The 26681-nt window shown below is 36.3% G+C and overlaps 1 protein-coding gene across 2 annotated transcripts in view; it reads left to right on the forward strand.

Moving 5' to 3' along the window:
* Positions 1–26681, forward strand: part of WDR47 (WD repeat domain 47) — a 57946-nt gene that overhangs the window by 24730 nt on the left and 6535 nt on the right. Inside the window, exons 4-12 of one of the 2 annotated variants that reach the window (XM_060301698.1) lie at positions 131–236; positions 1807–2609; positions 7076–7199; positions 12741–12919; positions 17014–17274; positions 20072–20147; positions 21944–22101; positions 25214–25383; positions 26158–26328. In XM_060301698.1, coding sequence (XP_060157681.1) covers positions 131–236; positions 1807–2609; positions 7076–7199; positions 12741–12919; positions 17014–17274; positions 20072–20147; positions 21944–22101; positions 25214–25383; positions 26158–26328 — 2048 coding nt within the window. The remainder of the gene's footprint in view (positions 1–130; positions 237–1806; positions 2610–7075; positions 7200–12740; positions 12920–17013; positions 17275–20071; positions 20148–21943; positions 22102–25213; positions 25384–26157; positions 26329–26681) is intronic. The other variant, XM_030868896.2, reaches the window with a different exon arrangement.

A 26681-nucleotide genomic window follows, 5' to 3' on the forward strand; every position in this document is an offset into this window, starting at 1 on the left:
AAAAATAATTAGTCCTATAAGAAAAACTTGGCCTGTTTTGCTTTAGGAACTTGAGTCTCATTTCTTGTCTTCGACATTGCTATAATTCAGATTTTAATCATTTTAATGTTTCATATTTTATTTTTCACAGGTTTCGTTATATTATCCTGAAGCAGAAGTTTTTAGAAGCTTTATGTGTTAACAACGCAATGTCAGCAGAAGATGAGCCCCAGCATGTAAGATTTTTATTCCTAAAGGTTTGCTCCACAGTCTTGTTTCAGTCATAAGTATTCTATTCACTAAAGCAAAAGATTAGTATCATGAGTTTTCAAAGTTTTTATGAGCGGGTGTGGGGCAAGATCTGCTCTTTTGCAGATGTAGTACTTTCAGTCTGTAGTGCTTCTGAATTTGTTGTGTGATTTAGGCAAAGATGATAAATGAGTGGCTGTCTGGTTGGAGAGTGTGTGCTCCCCTCTTGTTTAAGGTGATATAGATAGCAAAAGATGTTTGACTTGATGACTCTACATCATTGCTTCTTTTCTTATCCCAGAAGTGGATTATGTTTACTTCCTCTTTCTGTCTTTTCAGTACTTTCTTTGATCCAGAGGTGTGTTTTTTAACTCTTTTTTTTTTTGCCTGCGCAGTGCAGCTTGTAGAATCTTAGTTCCCTGACCAGGGATTGAACCTGGGCCCTCAGCAGTGAAAGCACAGAGCCCTAACCACTGGACAGCCAGGGGATTCCCCAAAGGTGTTTTTTTAGTACAATGTGTACTTTTAATAACAATTTAGATTTAATGATATTAAATTCTTTTTGATTAGAGAGATACTTTTAAAGTTTTAATACTAGTATTGTCGCATCCAAAACCAAAGAAACTTTTATTAAGTGCCAGTAAGTAATCATTGAAATAATAGAGAAATGTTTGCAGATAATGATGTTTAAAAGTGGAAAGAAGGACTTCCCTGGTAGTCCAGTGGTTAAGACTCCATGCTTCCACTGCAGGGGTCACAGGTTTGATCCCTGGTCGGGGAACTAAGATTCTGCGTGCTGCATGTTGTGGCCAAAAAAAAGAAAAAAGTGGAAAGAACACTGGAATATTAGTCAATAAGAATTTTTATTCTGTCTTTGTCACTAACCAACTGAATTACATAGGTTAAATCTGCACCCTAACTTTTCCCACAGGTAAGATATAGAAGCTGTGCTATGCAAGCTCTAAGGTTCCTTACATCATCAAAAGCTTATGATACTAAGATAATATTCACTATACAAATTATTGTAATTTGTTTTTCAGCTAAGCTTCCTTTTGTTCTGTCTCTGCACTGTTTTTGTAGAAATGAACTGTAGGTGTTCCCTTTCTTGATTTGCTTTCTCTCCCCACACACATTTGTCCTAAGGTAAGTTTGAGGATGGCTCTTTCGCTTTTTGAGTAAGCTGGAGTGATAGCAAGCTATAATAAATAATTGAATTTTGGCATGCTTCAGTTTCATTGCTAGAAAACTTAATTATCCTTACTCTTAAAAAATTATACATTTGAAAATGATAGTATTAAGTCTGAATTACAACACTTTTTTTATAGGTAAAAGTTTAATGTGCTAATAACCAAACTTTAAAATCTTTATTTTAGGAGTAAAAAACATTTTGGTTCCTGACTTGAAACTTGTTAAATAGCCCACAATTATATGAGTATTCTGTGACATGAGTTTATCCTTTTGCAATTGAACAGTTTGTGAAAGTTCGTAAAGCGTCTTTATATTTGAATAAAATACTCTCATTGTTTTCATATCTCATAGCATTTCTCTTTATAGCAATCACTTATATTTTTCTTACAGCTGGAATTTACCATGCAAGAAGCTGTGCAATGTTTACATGCCCTAGAAGAGTACTGTCCTTCTAAAGATGATTACAGCAAGCTCTGTTTGCTTTTGACTTTGCCTCGTCTGACCAATCATGCTGAATTTAAGGACTGGAATCCCAGCACTGCACGAGTTCACTGTTTTGAAGAGGCTTGTGTCATGGTTGCAGAATTCATCCCTGCTGATAGGAAGCTAAGTGAGGCTGGTTTTAAAGCAAGTAACAATCGTTTATTTCAGCTTGTAATGAAGGGCCTACTTTATGAATGCTGTGTAGAATTTTGTCAAAGTAAAGCAACTGGAGAAGAAATTACAGAAAGTGAAGTACTACTTGGTATCGACCTCTTATGTGGTAATGGTTGTGATGATTTGGATCTGAGTTTATTGTCATGGCTTCAGAATCTCCCATCTTCGGTCTTCTCTTGTGCTTTTGAACAGAAAATGCTTAATATTCATGTTGACAAACTTCTGAAACCCACAAAAGCTGCATATGCTGATCTTTTGACTCCTCTTATCAGCAAACTTTCTCCCTATCCATCATCTCCATTGAGAAGGCCTCAATCAGCTGATGCCTATATGACCCGCTCTCTGAATCCTGCTTTAGATGGCCTCACTTGTGGACTAACCAGTCATGATAAGAGAATTTCAGACCTTGGGAACAAAACTTCTCCAATGTCACACTCCTTTGCTAACTTCCATTATCCAGGGGTACAAAACCTCAGTAGAAGTCTTATGCTTGAGAATACAGAATGTCACAGTATTTATGAAGAATCCCCTGAACGGTAAGTATTTGCTCATGAAAATTGGGAGATCTCCACAAGTGTGAGATAATCTAATTGGGGTGTGTGTGTGTGTGTGTGTGTGTGTGTGTGTGTGTTTTCTAAATGTTCAAGTCCATTTAGTTGAAAGTTAGTCTTTAAAACTTTATTTATAAGGCGTTTTAAAAATTTTGATAATTACAGTTATCAGGGAAAACCTTTATTTTTGTATCCCGTATTATCATTTTGCTGGTTATAAAGGCAGTACATGTGCATTGAAGAAATTTTGGAAAATATGGAAGGATATCAATAAGAGAATTAAAATCCCACACAATCTTGCGCTTAGATGACCAACATTTTTCCAATGAATACATTTTTAAAAATTGAGAAGGTGCTATATATATTTTCATATAATTTGCTTTTTTCACTTGATAAATCATGATGTTTTCCCATATATTTTTCTTTTTTTGCGGTACGCGGGCCTCTCGCTGTTGTGGCCTCTCCCGTTGTGGAGCACAGGCTCCGGAACCGCAGGCTCAGTGGCCATGGCTTACGGGCCCAGCTGCTCCACGGCATGTGGGATCTTCCCTGACCAGGGCACGAACCTGTGTCCCCTGCATCAGCAGGCGGACTCTCAACCACTGTGCCACCAGGGAAGCCCCTCCCATATTTTTAAACATTTATTGAGGTCAGTGATTAATGGTGTGTGCAGTATTCCATTGTATGACTGGATCATAATTTTACCTAGTTCCTTATTGTAAGAGAGTAGACTGTTTCCTGTAAATATTACTGTATTGAACATGTATGTATAAAAATCTCTGTTTATTTCCACTTATCATTTTTTAGTAATTCTTTATATACATACATGAGAAAATTAAGTATTAAAACTACCACTTTTTCCTTCAAACCTGGCTTGAAATAATAATTTCCTGATTAGCAGTTCTTTATTTCAAGGCTTAGGAAACTTCCTGCCTCCATTTTCCAGGAAACCTACTGGGGACACATCCTGGTTTCCTATACTCAGAGTTGATGCTATGAAGTATTACTATCGACTGCAATAAGTTTATTAAAAGCACAAAAACTAAACCTAAACCTTTTACTATTCATATAGGAGAGTTGGAGGCATTCTTTATTGAAGAAGGAGCACTGGACTTGGAATTTCTATTTCTAATTAAAACAGGAGGAGATCTTTAGTTAAGGGTTAAGGCACAAGAATTACAGGATAAATATTTATGGAAGCATTTTCTGTTAAGTTGCTGTGAGATTGTTGGGGTGGGTGGGTGTGATTTTCTTTAATGTTCTTTAAAGAGAGGAGAGGATTCTGGGATCAGTTAAGTGAGGGACTTCCCAAAGCCTAGGGTGACTTCCTAAGGCATCTTATTGCTCTGTATTTTATATTTGAAAGATTAAGATGATATCTAGTGATAAAAACGAATGAATATAATTTAATGTAAGAGCATCCTATTATCTAAATCCTAAAGGAATAGAGAATCTTGAGCATTTGTAGAGACTATCTTAAAGTTTTCTTGGACTTTCTGATCCCCTTAGAGAAAATTCTCATTGTCTGGGATGCTGGGCTTCAATTCTGGGGGAACTGCTGATATTCTTCTGAGTACGTGAGATGATAGGATATTCTTGGTTGATAAAATGAATAGCACGTTTTGAATTGTGCACCAGTGGGATTGTCTTTATAAAGAAAAAAAACACACAAAAATCCAGGCAAATTTGACTCTACATGTGCTATTCCCTATGTAAAGAAAGTACTATAAATTGAGGAATGACTGAATAAAGATGGAAAGAAGTGGAATATAAGTTATTAGACCATTATAGAATAAACAGTGGGGTAAAACGTGACATGTCAAAAGGTAAGTAATATATGTGTTTTTAGCTGAGCAGTAGTAATAACCCAGAAAACATCTGTCATGTCTCTGAAATTGGAAAACTTATGGGACAAAGCAGTGTAGAACAATGAATAGAACATGGTCTTTGGAGTCAGACTTGGGTTTGAACTGTAGCCTTGCCATTTTCTAGCTGTGTGATCTTGGGATGGTTACTCTCTGAGCCTCAGTGACCTCCTCTATAAAATAGAGTGTTGACTTGCAGAGTGGTAAACATGTGCCTAGTGCTTAATAAATATAAATTTCCCCTGTTCAGGGTCCATACCCTTGGAAAGTACAGTGTGTCAAAAGGGCTACTAATAACATACTATGGGAGAGCTATTGTGCTGTGGATAAAGTATAAAAATTTACTTTGGAAAAAAGTTTACCTGGTTTTAAAGAATATTTTAGGTGTAATTAAAAAATATTGGAAAGCTCAGATCAGTTATGTTAAAATGCAGCATAAAGAAACTCCTGCTTGTGGTAATTTGAAGTCAGTATTCATTTAAAAATATTTGATTGTCTTCTCTGTGCTAGCACTGTGCTGCATCCCCAGGGTATGATTGAGTTACTATGGTGAAGAAGAAGATAAAACACAGAAGAAAAGTTTATAAAAGAGTGTGTGGTATTTTGAAGGATATCTTTTCACTCGAACAGAAACCAACTCAAAATAAAAAAGGAATAAAAATCAGTTGAAATACACAGGCTGTGACTATACAATATAATGGTCTCAAAATTAAATGGCAGGAAAAAGATCTATTCGCATACATGTGCCAGCATTGGATTTGGAGTCTGAAGACCTGGATTCAAGTTCTAGCTTTATTTACTGTGTATTTTTGGGAAAATGACTTTTTTGAGTCTGTTTCTTCATGTGTGAAATGGGAATTTTAACCTATTTTACAGGTTATTGTGCAAGTTAAGTGAGATAATGCATGTGGAAGTGCTGTATAAATTGCAAAATTAAATCAAATGTTACTTTATAAAGGTTGTTCTATCTCTATACAGTTAATAACTCTTACAAATTCAATTTATGGACTAAAATGGGGCTTCCTATGGTCACTAGCAGCTTACAGCACAGTCTGATAGCTGAAAACTCTTCCCAGGTCTTTCTACTTCCTCCTCAGGGTGCATGTGTGTGTATGTATGTTTAGGTACTTAAGACTACTAGGCTGCTAACTAATGGTGCCTTTGTGAAGATGACTGTCTAGCTCTGCTTTCCTAAACCCTAGACCTATATTTTGATATGTCTTACATACTTCTGCCTGGAGAGGCCATTAGGAAGTCATCTCCTAATCAAATTCATTGAAGACAAAAATCACTTTACTTTTGTACTTGTTCCTATGGTGCCTTTTACTGATAGGTAATCTATGTGAATGTGGTATTTGTCATCTTTGGATAATCTTAGTTATTAAAAACTTTGAACAGCATAAATATGAAAGTAGAAATTGCTAGTATTTTAGAAGACTGTTAGGAACAACCTGACATAAGACATCAAGCTTACTAATTAGTATACATTAAAAATATTTGAGGACTTCCCCTGGTGCAGTGGTTAAGAATCCGCCTGCCAATGAAGGGGACACGGTTGAAGCCCTGGTCCGGGAAGATCCCACATGCCGTGGAGCAACTAAGCCAGTGCGCCACAACTACTGAGCCTGAGCTCTAGAGCCTATGAGCCACAACTACTGAGCCCGTGTGCCACAACTACTGAAGCCTGCACGCCTAGAGCCTGTGCTCTGCAACAAGAGAAGCCACTGCAATGAGAAGCCCACACACTGCAATGAAGAGCAGCCCCCGCTCGCCGCAATTAGAGAAAGCCTGCGCGCAGCAACAAAGACTCAATACAGCCAAAAATAAAATAAATTTTAAATAAATAAATAAAAATAATTACTATAAATTTTTTTTAATTTGAAAGAGGTATGTTTAGCTTTTGTGTTAAGTGCAAATCAAAGAAAGCCTTTTAATAAAATCTCAACTATTCTTAAAATTTTATTGAAATATATTAGAGGAAAGAAAATTGATGTTTGGATAACAAAATAACAGATTAAGAGTTCTTTAAGAGAGTGTAGGCCTTAGGTCATCTAACCTATTAATTCGTAGGTGAAGCTGAGCCACAGAGAATGTAAGTGATTTTCCCAAGGTCACACACATTATTTTAGATGGGAGCCCCTACCGTCCTTGCTTAATAATCCAGTGCTCTTCCATTATAAGCACATTCTATTTTAAAAAATCCCTTACATAGTGTACTTAAGAGAAGAAAGTGGGCTTCCTTGGTGGCGCAGTGGTTGAGAGTCTGCCTGCCGATGCAGGGGGACGCGGGTTCGTGCCCCGGTCCGGGAGGATCCCACATGCCGTGGAGTGGCTGGGCCCGTGGGCCATGGCCGCTGGGCCTGCGCGTCCGGAGCCTGTGCTTCGCAGCGGGAGAGGCCACAGCAGTGAGAGGCCCGCATACCGCAAAAAAAAAAAAAAAAAAGAAGAAAGTAAAATTTAAAAATCTGTTTTTGTGCATTTGATAAACACTTAGGCTAAATATTCACTTTTTAAAATAAAATTTCTCTAACTACAATATGTTTTTCTTTACCCCTACCTCTTCCTTTTTGTTTTTTTGCCCTGAAGTGATACACCTGTTGAGGCACAGCGGCCTATCAGCAGTGAAATCCTGGGCCAGAGTTCAGTTTCAGAAAAAGAGCCTGCAAATGGAGCACAGAATTCAGGACCAGCTAAGCAAGAAAAAAATGAGGTAATATTTACTACACCTCGAGTCTTTTAGAGTTATTCTCTTTGTAAGAAGTAATACTATTTGCTTGGATAGAATTTAAAAAGAATTGTCTGATATTTGAGAGTAGGAGAGAGAATATCTAGATTTTCTTATTTATTAGATCATTTTCTCCCCTCTTCCTTAAGAATTTATAGTATTTTTAGTTATCACTGTATATTTTGGAGCATTTTTAATGGATGGATTTATTAACAATTTAAAATATCACAGTTGACATTGCTCCTACATGTTTGAGCACTCATGTAATTGAACTTGCATTAAATGCGGACAGCTTGTATTTTTAAGATATATGCTCTGTATTTTGCTAATTAGATTTAATGAGCAAGAAATTGTGACATTTATAATATAGAATAATACTTTATCTAAGCCTTTAGAGTTCCAGATTATTTTTCTGTGGTGCTTTGGGAAGGAAATTGTACTGTGAAATAGGGTGTAAATTTTGTCTTATATATATTATCCCCACTTATAAGGAGTGAGTAGGTAGGTTTAATAAGTTGAATAAGTTTTTTTGGTTTTGACTAAATATTTAGAATGAAGTAGAAAAATTTTTCTTAAAAGTACATATGGATATGCACAAAACAACAGAATCCCGAAATATATGAGGCAAACATTGGCAGAGCTGAAGGGAGAAATAGACAGTTCTGCAATAATAGTTGGAGACATCAATACCCCACTTGCAGTAATGGATAGAACATTTAACAGAAGATCAGTAAGGATATAGAGGACTTGAACAACACTGTAAACCAACTGGGCGTAATAGACATCTATAGAACACTCAACAATAGTAGAATACACATTCTTCTCCAGTGCACGTGCAGTGTTCTTCAGGATAGACCATGTGTTAGGACGCAAAACAAGTCTCAATAACTTTTAAAAGATCTGAAATCATGTAAAGCATCTCCTCTGACCACAGTGGAATGAAGCTAGAAATTGATAACAGAAGGAAAATTTTTAAATCCAAAATTTGTAAAAATTAATCAACACACTCTTATACAACCACTGGATCAAAGAAGAAATCACAAGGGAAATTAGAAAATACTTAGAGACTACTGAAAATGAGTACAACATACCAAATATACAACAAAATTATGGAATGCAGCAAAAGCAGTGCTCAGGGAGAAATTTATAGCTGCAAATGCTTACATTAAAAAAGAAGAAAGATCTCAAATCAATAACCTAATTTTATGCCTTGAAGAGCTAGGAAAAGGAAGAGCAAGCTAGACCCAAAGCTAGCAGAAGGAAGGAAATAATAAAGATTAGAAGAGAGAGAAATAAAATAGAGAAAAGGAAAACAACAGAGGGAATCAACAAAACCAAAAGTTAGTTCTTTTAAAAGATCAATAAAATTGACAAGCCCTTAGCTAGACTGACAAAGAAAAACAAAACACAAATAACTAAAATCAAAAATAAAACTATCAACCTTACAATAATGAAAAGATTATAAGAGAATACTGTGACCAGTTGTAAGCCAACAAATTAAACAACTTAGATGAAATGGACAAATTCCTTAGAAACACAAATTACTAAACTGACTCAGAAAGAAATAGAAAATCTCAACAGATGTATAATGAGTAAAGAGATTGAATCAGTAATCAAAAAACTTCTCAACAGAGAAAAGACTGGGATCAGATGGCTTTACTGGTGAATTCTACAAACATTTAGGAAGCGTTAACAATCCTCAAAATTTTCCAAAAAATATGAGGAGGAAACACTTTCTAACTCATTCTGTGAGGCCAGCATTACCCTGATAGCAAAACCAAGTGAAAATATTACAAGAAAAGAAAACTACAGACCAATACCTCTTATAAACATAGAAGCAAAAATCAACAAAATACTGGTAAACCAAATCCATCAGCATATTAAAAGGATTATGCATTCTGACCAAGTGGATTGATTGCAGGATGCAAGGTGGTTCAACATAAAAAACACTCAGTTTAATATACATCACATTAATAGAATGAAGGAAAAAAAGAAACAACATGCAATCATCTCAATTGATGCAGAAAAGACATTTGAGAAAATCAAACACTTTGCTGATAAAAGCTCTCAGAGAACTAAGAATAGAATGGAACTTCCTCAGCATGCTGAAGATCATTTATGTAAAACCCAACCTAACAGCATACTCAATAGTTAATGAGTAGAAGCTTTCTCCCTAAGGTCAGGAACAAAGATAAGGATGCCTGCTTTCACTGCTGCTATTCAACATTTATTAGAAGTTCTAGCCAGAGCAGTTAGACCAGAAAAAGAAATAAATTGGAAAGGAAGAAGTAAAGCTATCTCTATTCACAGATGACATGAATATTATATATATAATCATGAATAATTCACAAGACAGCTACTAGAGCTTATAAACAGGTTCAACAGAGTTGCAGGGTACAAGATCAACACATAAAAATCAGTTGTGTTTCTATACACTAACAATGAACAATCAGAAAAGGAAATTAAGAAAGCGATTTCAGTGCTTCCCTGGTGGCACAGTGGTTGAGAGTCTGCCTGCCAATGCAGGGGACACAGGTTCGTGCCCCAGTCCGGGAAGATCCCACATGCCGTGGAGTGGCTGGGCCCGTGAGCCGTGGCCACTGAGCCTGCGCGTCTGGAGCTGTGCTCCGCAACGGGAGAGGCCACAACAGTGAGAGGCCCGTGTACCGCAAAAAAAAAAAAAAGAAAGCGATTTCATTTGCAACAGCATATAAAAGGATAAAATATCTGGGAATAAATTAAGGAGTTGAAAGACTTTTATGCTAAAATCTACAAAACATTGCTGAAAGAAGTTAAAGAAGATCTAAATAATTGAAGACATTCTGTGTTAATGGATCGGAAGATTTAATACTGTTAAGATGTCAGTACTACCCCAGTATTATTTACAGATTCCATGCAATTCCTATAAAAATTCCGCCACCTCTTTTGCAGTAATGGAAAAGTCAATACTCAAATTCATATGGAATTGCAAGGGACCTTGAATAGCCAAAACAATTTTGAAAAAAGAAGAACAAAGTTGTAGGAGTCACACTTCATAATTTCAAAACTTACTACAAAGCTACAGTAATCCAAACTGTGTGGTACTTGTATAAGGATAGGCATATAGACCAATAGAATAAATTGAGAGACCAGAAATAATTCTGTATATCTGTGACCAACTGATTATTGGCAAGGGTGCCAAGTCCATTCAGTGGGGGAAAAAATAGTCTTTTCAACAGATGATGCTAGATCAACTGGATTTCCACATGCAAAAGAATGAAGTTGGACCTCTACCTCACAACATATATAAAAATTAACTAAAAATAGATCAACAACTTAAGTATAGGATCTAAAAGTATAAAACTCTTAGAAGAAAACAAAGGGATAAATCTTCACAACCTTAGATTTTGTAATGTGTTCTTACATATGATACCAAAGCTTAAGCAACAAATGTAAAAATTGATAAATTGGACTTTATCAAAATTAAAAACTTTTGGATTTCCCTGGTGGTCCAGTGGGTAAGACTCCATGCTCCCAATGCAGGGGGGGCCCGGGTTCGATCCCTGGTCGGGGAACTAGGTCCCACACATATGCCACAACTAAGAAGTCTGCATGCTGTAACTAAGAGCCCACATGCTGCAATTAAAAGATCCCACATGCCACAACTAAGACCCAGGGCAGCCAAAATAAATAAATAAATATTTTTGAAAAAAACCTTTTGTGCATCAAAGGACATTATCAAGAAAGTGAAAGGACAGCCTACAGAATGGGAAAAATATTTGCAAATCATTTATCTGGCAAGAGTTTAATATCTAGAATATGTAAAGAACTACTACAACTCAACAACAAAAAAACCCAGTCTAAAAAAGGACTTGAATAGACATTTCTGCAAATTGGCTAAATGTCTATAAATGGCCAGTGAGTACATGAAGAAGATGCTTAACATCACTTGTCATTAGGGAAATGTAAATCAAAACCACAATGAAATATAACTTCACAACTACTAAAATGGCTAAAATCAGAGCAATGGAAAATAACACGTGTTGATGAAGAAATAGAGAAATTTGAGCACTCACACATTGCTGGTTGGTATGTAAAATGGTGCTGTTACTGTGGTTTCATGGTACCTCAAAAACCTAAATATAGAATTACTGTATGACCCAGTCATTTCACTTCTAGGTATATACCCAAAGGCATTGAAAGCAAGGACTCAAACAGATATCTGTACATCCATGTTCATAGCAGCATTATTTATAGTGGCCAAAAGGTAGAAATAACCCATGTCCATCCACAGGTTAATGGATAAACAAAAGTGATATATTGATACAATGGGATATTATTCAGCCATAAAAAGGAATGATATGCTACAACTTGGATGAACCTCTAAAACATCGTGTTAAGTGAAATAAGCCAGACACAAAAGGACAAATATTGTATGATTCCATTTATATGAAATATCTGGGATAGGCAAATTTATAGAGACAGAAAGTAGAAGTTAGCAGGGGTTAGGGGGGAGAGGGAAGTGAGGAGTTATTGCTTAATGGTTATGGAATTTCTGTTTGGAGTGATGAAAATTTTTGGAAATAGATAATAGTGATGGTTGTACAATACTATGAATCTAATGCCACTGAATTGTACACTGAAAAATGGTTAAAATTACAATATTTGTATCTTACAACAAAAATTTTTTTAAGGAACATACAGATAATTTTGTCTCAGAGTTATTGCTATAAGTTGTGAAGTAAAGGGGGACTGTTACTATTTTCTGGAAAAGGGAGACAGTTTTAGCTTTGGTTAGCGGTACAAGACTCTTAGATAAGCTTATTATCAGTGTTGGCCAAGTTTAGAGATGACTGATTTGTTCCAGTTCACGTGACCTGTGTAGTGTGACCAGACTCTGGCTTGGCAGGAATCTTTCTTTGCCAGTATTTGAATTCACTATGATATCTAAGTCCTTTAAGTTGGCTTCTAGAAGAGTGAGGAAGGAATGTTGAGACTGCTAAGTTTAACATCCATTTATTCTACTTTCTTGTGAAAGGCTCTTTGAATTAAAGTACTGTTTTTGAGGGAAATTTTATAAGCTTCCCTCCAGATTAACCTATTAAGCCACGTACATGCTTAAGTCAAGTGTGTTGGATAAGATTAATATTGTGCTTATTAAATATTAATGTAGTCCCTCAGTATTTTTTTTTCTAGTAATATAGATAGATTTGTGTTTGTCTGTATCTACATTTGTATTCTCTATCTATGTTTCCCTTGTGACAACTGTAACTTGTATTTTTATTTGGTGTTAGGGATCCAGGATGACCATTCATTTTGGTCAGTCTCTTGCTGTGGAATTCAGCAAATTAACTGATCTGATCTACTTGACTGTTAAGACTCATGGATACTATGTTATTTTTCAAAGAGCCAATATATTAAGTACTTTCTGATTGTTATTTATAGCTATCTGTATGTTTTATTCAGCACTTATAGAAGTTACTGTTGAGTGGTGACATATTCAATTGTAGTCTGCTCAAATATATTATTTTTTCTAATATTTTTAAGCTTCGAGATTCAACAGAACAATTTCAAGAATATTATAGGCAACGATTACGCTATCAACAGCATTTAGAACAGAAGGAGCAACAGCGACAGATATACCAACAGATGCTGCTTGAAGGAGGTGTGAATCAGGAGGATGGTCCTGATCAGCAGCAGAATCTTACTGAACAATTCCTCAATAGGTCAGTCTTTTTAGTCACTTTTTTAAATATAAGGAATTATTTAAAAGCTATTAAGAGCATGCAGCAACTGCTACTTGCTGTGTATAGTTTGAAATTTTAAGGCTTTTTAAGTGTTTCAAGTAGTGTCGAGTTACTTAATCTCTTCCATTCACAGCATTCTGAGGGCTCATCTGGTTTTGTCCTTCTTCCCTTTAAATGGCCTTTCACATCTAAGCAAAGGGAGCAGTGAGAGTGGTGGTTTCAGCACATAGCCTGGAAGTAGACTACTTCTGGATCCAGCCCTGTCCCAGGGTAGCTGAGGACCTAGAGGGAGTTACTACCTTCTATTTGCTTCTTTCCTCATCTATTTCACAGGGGTGCCATGAAGATTAAACGCGTTAATCCACGTAAAGTGCTTAAAAAGGTACCTGGCATAGAGTAAGCACTATATTAAGTGTTACCTGTTATTTTTATTGTTATTTTGAGAGCTTAAACTCTCAGATTCTATTGAATTCAGTATAGTAAAATGATTCTTTCTTATAATTTCTGCCAAGACAGTATGAACTTATGTTATTTTTAACTGTAGGAGGTAAATATATGGTAACTTTTTTTTTTTAGAAATCAGTAAACCAGAATGTTTATTTATTTATTTATAAAAATTAATTAATTAATTTTTGGCCACGTTGGGTCTTCATTGCAGCGAGCCGGGGTTACTCTTCATTGCGGTGCGCAGGCTTCTCATTGTGGTGGATTCTCTTGTTGCGGAGCATGGGCTCTAGAAGCGTGGGCTTCAGTAGTTGTGGCACATGGGCTCAGTAGTTGTGGCTAGCGGTCTCTAGAGCACAGGCTCAGTAGTTGTGGTGCACGGGCTTAGTTGCTCCGCAGCATGTGGGATCTTCCTGGACCGGGGCTTGAACCCGTGTCCCCTGCATTGGCAGGCAGATTCCTAACCACTGCACCACCAGGGAAGCCTGAATATGTATATTTAAATGAGCAAGGGTTGTTGGAAGATTGAATTAGCATACATAAAAAATTACTTAGAATAATTTCTAGCATATAGGAGGTATGCCATAAATGTTGGCTATCATCATGATTATAATATGGCAATGCAGTGGGGACTGTCTTTACTTGGTTCAGTAATATTGGAAGTAATCTGCTTGACACTCTGCGTGTTATGCAAGTCAGTGAGCCTGAAACTGATCCTGTCTTCAAACCTTCACACAAGGAACTTGTATTAGTGGTAATCTATAGAGTCTAGGTAGGCTTCTGAACATTCAGTTTGAGGGTCGTTTAATTATCACCTCTGATCAAGTCAGTGGCTTATGAGAATTATCCTAATTTGATGAATTGCTACTTCTAGTTCTTGGATGTCATCTTCATATCAGTAAGTCATGGTTGCAGTTTGACTTCCTGACTGTTTTATTTTTCAGTGAAAGCAGATACCTAGCATTAAGTCAGAACATGAAGTGGCAAGGTTCTGTGATTCTGGTAGTAGTAAGATGTCCTTTCTCAGAAAAAAAGTTAAAGTATTCCAGATGGTTTATTCTTCCTTTAAAGACAATAATAAATAGAATTCAAATTATTTCTTATAATTTAGGTTCAGTTTAGAGCATATTTATTATTTAACAACTGTTCTCAATTTCTTTAGAGATTAGAATTTTAAATTGTACTAAAGGTAAGTATGTTATAAAAATCCATAGGATAACCAGGTCTATTATAAATAAATATGAATGGGTGTTTATCCTAAGTTTTCGTAAATTAGTTTCATATAAATTCTCTGTTGCTGTCTTTTTTTTTGGCTGCATTGGGTTTTCGTTGCTGCGCCCGGGCTTTCTCTAGTTGCGGCGAGCGGGGGCTACTCTTCATTACGGTGCACGGGCTTCTCATTGCGGTGGCTTCTCTTGTTGTGGAGCATGGGCTCTAGGCACGTGAGCTTCAGTAGTTGTGGCATGAGGACTCAGTAGTTGAGGCTTGCGGGCTCTAGAACGCAAGTTCAGTAGTTGTGGTGCATGGGCTTAGTTGCTCCGCGGTATGTGGGATCTTCCTGGACTGGGGCTTGAACCTGTGTCCCCTGCATTGGCAGGCAGATTCTTAACCATTGTGCCACCAGGGAAGCCCTCTGTTGTTGTCTTAACCATTTCTTATCTATTCTGTTTTCTAACTCTTTAAAATAATAGTTCAGGGCTTCCCTGGTGGCGCAGTGGTTGAGAGTCCACCTGCCGATGCAGGGGACACGGGTTCGTGCCCCGGTCCGGGAAGATCCCACATGCTGCGGAGCGGCTAGGCCCGTGAGCCATGGCCGCTGAGCCTGCGCGTCCAGAGCCTGTGCTCCGCAACGGGAGAGGCCGCAACAGTGAGAGGCCTGCGTACCACAAAAAAACAAACAAAAAAAATAGTTCAATCCTTTTTTTCTGGACCTTATATAACTAAGCCTGTACCAGGACATTAAAGTACCTGACTAATACCAAGGACAAATTGAATAGAGATAGAATCTAGAAATTAAAATATACTTTTTTCCCCTTAATGTTTTAGTCTTCCAAATCATTCTAGCAGCAGAGCAGTTTCCAGAATTAAATTTTGTTTCTTCCTTCCCAGAGGCATAGAAAGAGGCAGAGAAATAAGAGTCATGTTCTGTAATAGAACTTACTGAAAAAAATCAACTAAAGCATGATAGGATTATTATTAACAGTACTGTATCACTACTTTATACCTCTTGATATTTTGTTTCTGTTACTAATAATTGGCACTTATAATAGGCACTAATAATTGGCACTTATTATAGGCCTTCCCCATCCTCCCCACTTTGAGAAAATCAATATGATATTTGCATTTTAGATTCTTTATACTTAGCATTTCCCACATTTATTTGACTCAGGATCTTTTTTTTTTTTTTTTGCTGTACACGGGCCTCTCACTGTTGTGGCCTCTCCCGTTGCGGAGCACAGGCTCTGGACGCGCAGGCTCAGCGGCCATGGCTCACGGGCCCAGCTGCTCCGCGGCATGTGGGATCCTCCCGGACGGGGCACGAACCCGCGTCCCCTGCATCGGCAGGCGAACTCTCAACCACTGCGCCACCAGGGAAGCCCAGGATCTTTTTTTATGGGGAGCATTTCACAGGATTAGTGTTTCATAGACGATTAGAAGTACTGTCTAGTTAAACATTTTAACTGATAAATATTTAGTAATGGCTGCCAATTCCTTTAATAATATTAAACTGCTCTTCTAAAGTCTTTTTTAAGCCCTAAACATACACATGCACGCATGCACAAGCACACACACGAACACTAATGTTTAATGTAGGTAAATTAGAAAATACAGTGAGCCACAATACCCCTTGGTAGTTACATCCCTTATGTAGTCCTCTCTCATACTAAATCTAGGCGGGAGAAAGTGATTCTCCAGTTCTGGTCTAAATCTTAAGAGAGCCTGGCAGCTTCCTCTGTGCCCTTTGGAGCCCTGAGTCCAGCATAAGGAGTCAGGCTACCCTGACGTAGGGAGACTTGCGGTGAGGGAAAGACCCCAAGGCCACCTTGTTTTGCTCCCTGTTTTATCTCACTAGTGCCTAGATCAGAGCCTGGCAAATAGTTTTTGTAGAATGAATAAATGAATGAATGAGTGAATGTGTGGATAATAGGGATGCCACTTGACTTTGTCCCATGATGGCCTGCTCTAGTCATCCATTTCTTAGTTGATATGACATTACTAGACAGATGAAATGAAAATGGCTTGTTTTGTTTTGTTGGTGAGAAATTTGATAGTGGTGATATTTTTATTATTTTGGGAAATTAATTTTCATGTTGAAAATTGAACCAAAGTTGTACTGGAGAAGAAACAGATTTTTTTTCTGTTTTTTTATGGTAAAAGGTGCTTTAAAAAAAATCAGTGATACCCATTATGCCTGTCTCCTTTACAGTGATATACTATAGGAAAATTTGGATCTTCTTTCAGTTTCTTGGTTATGTCTTAAACTGATGATGGTAATTTTTAGTACTAAACTTGTCATATATTATATGTTATATGTGCATGTATTTACCCTCTCAAATTTTCAGTCTTCTATATGTTAGGAATATGACTAAGTTTTTATTTTAATATAATTATGTTGTTTTATTTTATAGGTCCATTCAAAAGCTAGGTGAATTAAATATTGGAATGGATAGCCTTGGTAATGAGGTACCAGCGCTCAACCAGCAATGTAATGGGAACAAAGGCAATGGATCTAATAATTCTTCCATCACTAGTTTTTCTACACCATCCCAAGACTCTAGTCAGAGATTAACACATGATGCTTCAGATATTCACACAAGCACTCCTAGTAATCCTGGATCAATAAATCACACACCTTTTCTTGAGGAATCACCTTCTTGTGGAAACCAAATGTAAGTGCTTTACTTTGTTAGACCTGGAAATGTTAACTTCATACTAATACATAGACTTGGAAAGTTGAACTTCTCTTTGGAGGCTTACAAATGAAAGTTTTTACAGTTCATTACCTACAAAATTTTTTTTTCTGATCTGCCTTCATTTATCTATATTCTCTTCTACTAACTTCTGAGTCTCTTAATAGTCTTTATTCTCCTATTTTTCTTTTTGCTTTCTTACCACCACCAAGGCAATTCTATTTTTTTATAAGCCATCTTACTCAGAGATCATACAGTTTTAGGCTTTATCTTCTCCCCAGTTTTTTCCCTTGCCATTGGTACCTTTCAACAAATAAGCTTTTAATTCACAGACATCCAGGGCACAAGAAGATGTTTTCTGACATGGTGGAATGATTGCAGCAAGACAGTCTTGGCAGCTCTGGTAGTTACAGCAATTGAGACTTCTTGCATATTTATATTTTCAGTAGTCAGAAAAATTTTCATCTTGTTATCAGTAGACAAGTGTTAGTTTATGCAATGGGAATAGTTGAGCATTTTCTTCCTCTATTATAATATTGAACACCTTTGGGAATAGTTCGTTTTAAAATGCATAACTTGCTTTTGGCATTTGGATGTTTACAGGAATTAGCTTTATACATTTAGTATCAAAAACTCTAGTTTTATACTTAAGAATATAAGTTTATTTAATATTTGCTTCTTTATTACAGTTCCTATAACACTTGTTTTGTGTACCCAGCAAACTAGAACTCAGATTTTAAAATTGGTTTTTATTTTTATCAAAGTAATATACATGCATGGTTTAAAAGGACAAATAGCACTTCAAGGCTTAAAACAAAACAGAATCCCCTCTCTTACCCATCTTTGTCCATGACTTCTGTTTCCAGTAGGCTGCCATTTTCAACCTAGTTAGCTGTTACTTTTGCTATGTATCTCCACATTTCTGAATAATCTGCTTCTATTGCTGTTTTTATTATCCCTTGATTCCCTGCCAATTAGATTTAGCTACCATACCTTACCCACAACACATTAATTTTGTCTACACCTTCTTCTAATATACATCAATTTTTGTTTAAATCGGTATTCAGTGTTAACATTACTATGGCCATGTAAATGTTATTTACAACTGAGTCATATAATATGAATATATTTCCTTTCACAAAACTTTTTTGTTTTTCATGGGGGGGAGTAATTGCCTCATTTTTGGTGTGCATGTGTATGTGTATACATGCTTAGTCTTCTTGGTACTAAACTATCTGCAGATGCTGTGACAGAACTGTAAAATCATAAAACTCCTCATTACAGTAAAAAATATTAGGTACTTTCTCTTTCCATTTTTTTTCCCCCTGGGAGATACCCCTCCAAGATCACTCCTGGTTCACTTTATATTCATTGCTTCTAAGTCATTTTATTCAGGCCTAGATAGTCCTGGGACTTTCCTTCACCATTCTCCTGGGAGTTTCCTTTGTCTGTTCCCTGTATTGGATCCCCTGTTTTAGGATCTCATGTAGTTTTCTGAAAAGGGGTACATCAGAGTACAAGTTTCTGAGATCTTGCATGTCTAAGTATTTCATATTTGACTTGTTAGTATAGCTGAGTATAGAATTCTAGAATGGAAATCATTTCTCAGAGTTTCAGAGTCATTGCTACATGCTCACATACATATTGAAAAGTCTGATGCCATTGTGATATGATCCTTTGTATGAGAACTACTGCTTTTTCCACTCTGGGATTTTTTAGGACTTTGTCTTCCCTGATGTTCTAAAACTTCATGATGATACACATCAGAGTAGGTCTATTTTACTTCATTTTGCTGGATACTTCGTGGGCTCTTTTAAGCTGGAAACTTAAGTGCTAGAATATCGAAAACATTTATGTAGCAATTTTCTTACCTCCATTTTATATTGATTAATTTTTTCTGGTATCATTTTTATTTTCTAAGCTCTTATTCTCTAATTTTCCTTATATTTTTTAATAGATATTTTTCTTGTTTCCTGGATTCATTATTTCCCCTTATATTTCTTAGGATTTTAATTATATTTTTGTAGTTTTTGTTTCCTTAATTGTCTTCCTTCTTCCAAATTCCTTTCTTGTTTATTTTACTCTTCGTTTTTTTTGTTTTGTTTTGTTTTGTTTTTGGCTGCATTTCAGGGTTTGCAGGATCGTAGTTCCCTGACCAGGGGTGGAACCAGTGCCCCCGCGGTGGAAGCATGGAGTCCTAACCACTGCACCACCAGGGAAGACTCTAGTCTCTGGTTTTTATTTAGGAGGCTTTCTTCAAGCATTTGACTATTGGGAGTGAGGCATTTTTTAAAAAAGCTGTTGGAAGGAAGGGCCACATGTATGGATGCATGTGTTTACCTGTTGGCCTCACCAAAAAGTGATTAAATGGAAACATTGTTTTATTGTGGGACCCTGAACTGTCAAGTTTCTGTTAGTCTTTTTTCATGGTCCAGATAATTTTTCTAAAGAGCAATCCAGGTTCCTGCCTGGGTTAGTATTTAAGCATAGCAACCAGGATTCTGGAACTAAGCAGGGAAAAGGTAGTTGACATCTGACTATAAAATTTGTAGACTTTGACTTAATCTCTTTTCTAGAATGGCTTCTCATTCCTTCCTTACAACTAACTATGCTTTGTGTTATGAGTCCAGAGCCTCTTAATAAATGACTCCAGAGAGTAACTATGACTGGAGTCAGTGGGTGTCATTTGCCAAAAAAATAATTAGAGATTGAAAGGACAAGTTAGTTTCTGTTTTGATATTCAGAGTAAACTGTACTTGAATTTCTATTCACACAGCTCATCAGAACATTCGGTCATTAAGCCACCTCTTGGAGATTCTTCAGGGAATCTGTCAAGATCAAGAGGGGAAGAGGTAATACTTAGGGGAAGGAAGGTTCATTATTTTTCTATTTACTTGCAAATTTTGTCAAGGAATTCTCAACTTAAAGAAAGAACAACCTTTAGAAATAGTCATTATTGTTAATGCTGGTAGTTACCTCAGGGTAGTTGAGCTTTCACTGAGTGAAGTGAAGGGGTTGCCTGAGAAATCACATTTTGAGAGTATTCATATTAATTGTCCAGTGGTGATCTTGGCGCATGAGTTAGGGCTGTGTCACTACTCTCTGAACCCTGGGGTTAATTAGTTAAGGTATTATTATATCTTTACTCCTTTGGGCTTCTCATCAATGCATTTGTTTTTTGCTTTGGAACCCGATATCCTTCTCTAACCAGTATACACCTTCACTCTATCTTATTTTCTCTAGTTCAAATTTTAACCCCATAAACAATAATTATTTCAGATGCTTATGGGGCCAAACAGGTAACATAAATGAATAAAGTTGACTATTTTTGTGATAAGTACATAGGAATATTTGTCCCTTGCACAAAGAAATATGCTGGCCTAGTGTTTCTAGTTCTTTTGATTTTCAAGAAAAGCTAGAAAGTTAGATTTTTATGTGAAATCTATTTTTTCAATGGCAACAAATTAAAAAAAATTTAAATACACTGGAGAAGAGCAGGTAAAGTTAATTTTGGCTCTGCCACTTCTGCTGTAAAGCAACCCTTAGTAATTATTATTAATGTGCTATTGGCCATTTAATCAATTAGTCATTCCCCTCCATTTTTCTCTTATCTACCCATGCTATTCATTTGGTAAATAGTCACTTTTCTTGTATATGGATTAATGGAAAATGTAGTATTTCTAGTCAAATAAATTGATATGAATAATACAAGAATTCAATTCAGTTACGTAAGACAGATTGTAATATATTAGCTTTAACTCCTACTCCCCCATGAGGATGTATTGCTGAATACATAAAAGTTTGGGTAGGGAGATGTATAGTCTCTTCATTGATACAATAATCACTATGGATTCTAGAGCTCTCAGCATACAACCAGAGCTGAAGTGATTTGCCTTTGGAACGTATGAATGTCAAGTACCTACACAAAGAGAATTTGGTTGGGTCTGTGCACCACACCCAGCCTGGAGGGCTCTGTTCCAGGTCCAGGGTCCAGTCCTGGTCAGGGTAGCAGGGTGGTTTCAAATGATACCAATAATAGCAGTCACCAAAGCTTTTATACAGAGCTGTTTCAACTTGCCTTCCTCAGAAGAGGGCTGTGGACAGACAGGTTGACAGTTTAAAATAGAAATGAGGCTGAAATTAAATTTTCTGATTAAAATCATTTTTACAGTTTTAAAAGGGTATTTTACAATTTGAGTTTGAAATATTAAAGTATTCATTGCTGGAGATAATGGCAAACTTTTTTTTTAACCCTAAAATGATTAAATAATAGTGTTTTATATTTCCTACTTTTAGAAACATGAACAGTTTTCTGTTTTTGTAGGAACTATACATGTGGGCTATTTTTTTCCTTGACAGTTAAAGAGAACTTAATATGGGAATGCATATTCTTATATTTTGTCATAGTAAACGAAGAAAAACTTGAATGTCTGTGATCTATGTGAGCTTAGTTTAGCAATGAGTAGCAAAAATAGAAAAATTGGGCTTAATTTGGATTTGCCATTCAAAAGAATGTATGATTGTAGATTATGAACATTAAAGTGATGAAGTGAATAATACAGTTCAGATGAATTTAAAATGAGATAAAGACAAATTCTTTCAAATTCATTTTTTTATAGAATGACTTTCATATTCACTCTTTCCATAGGATGACAAAACAAAAAAGCAGTTTGTTTGTATTAATACCCTAGAAGACACACAAGCTGTTAGAGCAGTGGCTTTTCATCCAGGTGGTGGTCTATATGCTGTTGGTTCAAATTCAAAAACTCTGAGAGTATGTGCCTATCCAGAAGTAATTGATCCAAGGTAAGGATAGATGATTTATTGTGCCATTCTTACTTTAGTTTTTAATTTAGCTATATGGTCCCTTTTTTAAGAATTGCCATTCAGTAGTGTTTAATTTTTATTTCTTTTCCTTTTATTAAGCTTTTACATTTTCGTTTTCAATACTTAGGAAATATACATAAGAATCATCGATTAACTTTATAAGTTGTTTTTCATAAAATGTTTTTGATTAGGCCATTGTTCTCTCAATAGTCTAGTTGTCTTTATTTACATGGTTTTTGTTAATTTTTTAAAAAATCTGCAAGATCCTTCTAGCTTAATTACATAAAGACAAAGTATTGCTGGTTATAGACTTGGAGAAAATTTAAAATGTCTTATACTAATAACTTCAAAGAAGTATTAGGTTGAACTATATGAAATTGCTGATATTTGACCATTTTGACCTAGAAAGATTCAATTTTCATTTGGTCAACAATTTTGATTTTAGTCTCTTGTTTTAACAGATTATGGGATTTGAAAATAAGAGATATATCTTTAAAGGCATATGTCGCAAAAAACCAGGCACATGACCTTATGTATTAGGTGTACAACTAATTCTTTAAAGTTACTGAGAAAGCATATACCTTAGATATAATCTCACAGAAAACCGAATTTGAACTCTTTTTGTCAATTTATTTGTCAAGGCTTTTACTATCAAAATAAATAGGCATTATAAAGATCAAGAACTATTTGGTAGATTTTGTGGTTAGAGAAATGGCCACAAATGGAATAGTTTTCATACCAGTAGACAAAAACACTCGAATAAAACAAGCTACACATCTTTAAAAATTTAAAAATAAAAAGCAGTACATGTCATAATATGTTTTGGAAACTTTTTACAACCCTTAGGCTTTTTTATTATAACCCCAGTTTGGAGAACAGAGGGGCGAGATTATTTATTTATTTGCATTTTTTGGTATATCTCTTATCTGAAACTAGAAATTTAGGCTTTTGGACTGCAGTAGCATTTAAAGGTTGGGAAGGGGAATAGGGATCATGTTAGATGATAGTAATATAATTTATTGATGCTCATTGTGTTAGTTAAGTAGGATTATATGAGAGAGAATAGGCAGCATTCCAGATCAGGGCGTGGAAAAGAAAAACAATTATGTAGGCAGAGCCAAAGACTTTGTGTATTTAAGGTTAATCTGATCTTAAATTGACTTTCCTCTTTTGTATTTCTCATGCTGGCACAGATGTTTCATAGACTCCCTTGAAGAAACTGATTTTTATGAAAATAAATTCATTTATTTAACAAATATATTTTGAGCTCCTTCTATGTGCTAGGCTTTGGGGATAGTTGTGAGTAAAACAAACATGTTCATTGACCTATGGAACTTCTGTCTTAGTGGCGAAGATGGATATTATGGAGATAGGCACACTAATAAATGTAATTATACATTGTGGTAGGTGCTATGAAGAGAAAGTACAAGGTGCTGTAGCATAGTAAAATGGGAGATGAGGGAACTGAGGAGTCAGAGTAGGACCTCTTTGAAGAAGATGTGTTAAAGCTGAGATCTGAGGATGAGTAGAACCTAGCCATGTGAAGAGAAGGGATAAGATAGTAATTAGAGGGAACATGAAGTGAGAAAGAGCTTGGCTTTTTAAGGAACCAAAACAAGTTCAGATCGGCTGGTGTATTGTGAGCGGTAGTGTGATGAGGCTACGGAGATAGATGTGAACTAAATCATGCAGTTTTGTATCCATTTTGGATTTTATGGTGAGTGCAGTGGGAAGCTGCTGAAAGTTTTCAGCAGAACAGTATTGTGATGTAAACTCTGGGTCAGATGGCAATAAGATTAGATGCTAGGAGAAAGGTAGGAGGCTGTTGTCAATGGCCAGTGTGATGGCAGTGGAAAATGGATGGAGGTAAAATCCATTTAAAGAAAGAATTGGTTGGCCCTGGCAATGAACTGGATGTGCAGCTGAAAAGAGAATCTTGATCTGATTTATTTTCTCTATCACTATTAAGCACGTTGTAAGTGTTGAAGATTTATCAATATTATTGTTTTTTAAAAATTTCTTAATTATGAAAATTTTAAGCATACACAGAAGTAGAGATTAGTACACTGAAATGCATTTGTCAAGATTTTTGTCACATTTCTACATCCTTTTTGTTTACTAAAGTATTTTAAGGTATTTTAATCCTAGATATGTCATTTCACCCTTTAGGATAAATCTCCAAAAACATGTACATTTTCTTACATAGACTTGATGTTATCATTATACCTATAGTATCTTAATATAGTCTATGTTTTAAAGTACAGATAAGATGATACTACTCCACTAAACCAGTGTTAGACTCCCATTAAAGGCCAAGCTATAGAGGAGCATGGCATTTGGGACCTTCCCCAGCTGTGCTTGCTGCTCCTCACCCATCATGTCTGTCCCACTCAGTCTCTGGAATGCCCCAGGCTTCTCCCCGCCAGTCCCACAAACTTTTTCCCATGCTGCATACTGGGCTGGTCTCCCCACTATATTTTATCTTCACTGAAGCAGTCTTCCTGCCTTCATCTCTTTCTGTAATAATTCTCCCTGTCCTTTAAGGCCTAGTACCTTGTATTGGACTATAATATTTATACTTGCTTTACTGTATGTGGGTAGTCATGAAACATCTACCCCTGCCAGATACTAAACTCAGGACAGATCTCTTGCCACTTTTATTTTTTCTCTGTCCTTTTCTTTATCCTTTGCCTTCCCCTAGCCCCAGGCAATTGCTCATATTATATGTTTAATAAATGTTTATTGAACTTTTTGAATTAGAAGCATCATCAGCTCTTTTTAAAATTCTTTTGGGAATTTAAAAATATATGAAAATATGTGAAATGAAGACTTAAATATCCTCTTCCCTATGTGGTCTGAAATAAGACTTAAGATTAGTATAATAATGGTTAATAATTTTACTTTTGGATTATAAATATGCTTTAAATTTATTTTGTCTAAGAGTTTGAAAATTGTTGTTAACATATTGTCTGATACTTTTTTTGCTCCCTCCCTCAAGAACAACCATAACGCAGAACTTCACATTCACTTCACATTCATTAACCTTAGTAAGCAAGAAATTGAAATATCTTTTTGCGATTTTTCTTTCTAGTGCACATGACATCCCTAAGCAGCCAGTGGTGCGTTTTAAAAGGAATAAGCATCACAAAGGATCCATTTACTGTGTGGCCTGGAGTCCTTGTGGACAGTTATTAGCGACAGGATCAAATGACAAATACGTCAAAGTGCTGCCCTTCAATGCAGAGACTTGTAATGCAACAGGTAGGGGCCGAGTATGCAAGCAGTAGCTTGCCAGTGTGTTCTTTATGTTTCCCCATGTGTGTCTCTGATATAGCTCTGTACTGTTTTTAGTAAAATCTAAGAATATACCATTAAGAATTCTTTTACATTCTAATTGCTTGTGTTCATGAGGCATTATTCTTTTCTTTTTTGTGGTACGCGGGCCTCTCACCGATGTGTCCTCTCCCGTTGTGGAGCACAGGCTCCGGACGCACTGGCTCAGCGGCCATGGCTCACGGGCCCAGCCGCTCCGTGGCATGTGGGATCCTCCCGCACCGGGGCATGAACCGGTGTCCCCTGCATTGGTAGGCGGACTCTCAACCACTGCGCCACCAGGGAAGCCCGGCATTATTCTTTTTTAATCAGTTCTTACAAGGTGGCCAGGTGGTGTCTAATCCTCAGAAAATTATTTTCATCAGAAAAATAACTTTTATATAACTTCCAGAATTGTATTAGTGAATATTTTCCAGAGAGTATCTGTTTTTTCTTTATTTTCTTTGGGATAAAAGCCAAGAAGGTAACTCTGCATATAGCTCTGTTTTAGTGATGATGATAACCTAGTCGGTATTTTGATTTCTTGACTTTTTTTACTCAGTAAAGTGAAATTGATTATTATATCAATTCCAAAATGAAAATATAAACCATACCATTCTACTGTTCTACTACTCTTGGTCAGTTTGGAGGCATTTTAGGAATCTCAAATTATCACAGTAAGTTGAGCAGCGTCTTTTTTTAAAATTCTTATTGCTGTTTCAGGACCGGATCTGGAATTTAGTATGCATGATGGGACAATTAGAGACTTGGCATTTATGGAAGGCCCAGAAAGTGGTGGAGCTATTTTGATAAGTGCTGGAGCAGGGGATTGTAACATTTATACAACCGATTGTCAAAGAGGACAGGGCCTCCATGCTCTGAGTGGGCATACCGGTATGTGATATCAGTCTCAGATGCTACTCTTCTTTTTGTTCATCCCATGCTTTTTCCCCCTATGCATTTTCATTAATGGGGGTATATTGCATCAAAAGGGATTTCTTTAGGACAGGAAATTTTTATTTCAAAAATCTAAATTGTGAACTTTGGATAACAACACAGTAATGATAGCTAACATTTTCCTTTACTTATACACATAATTCCTTAATTTAATCCTCACAACAACCTTATAAGGCCAGAAGTTCTATCTCCATTTTACACATGGAAAAGGCAAAACTTGAAAAGGCAAAATGACCTGCTCATTATCTTACTGCCAAACATGGCAGAACAGGTCTGTCCCTTCCAAAGCT

Source organism: Globicephala melas, chromosome 1 (assembly GCF_963455315.2).
Source record: "Globicephala melas chromosome 1, mGloMel1.2, whole genome shotgun sequence".
NCBI lineage: Eukaryota > Metazoa > Chordata > Mammalia > Artiodactyla > Delphinidae > Globicephala > Globicephala melas.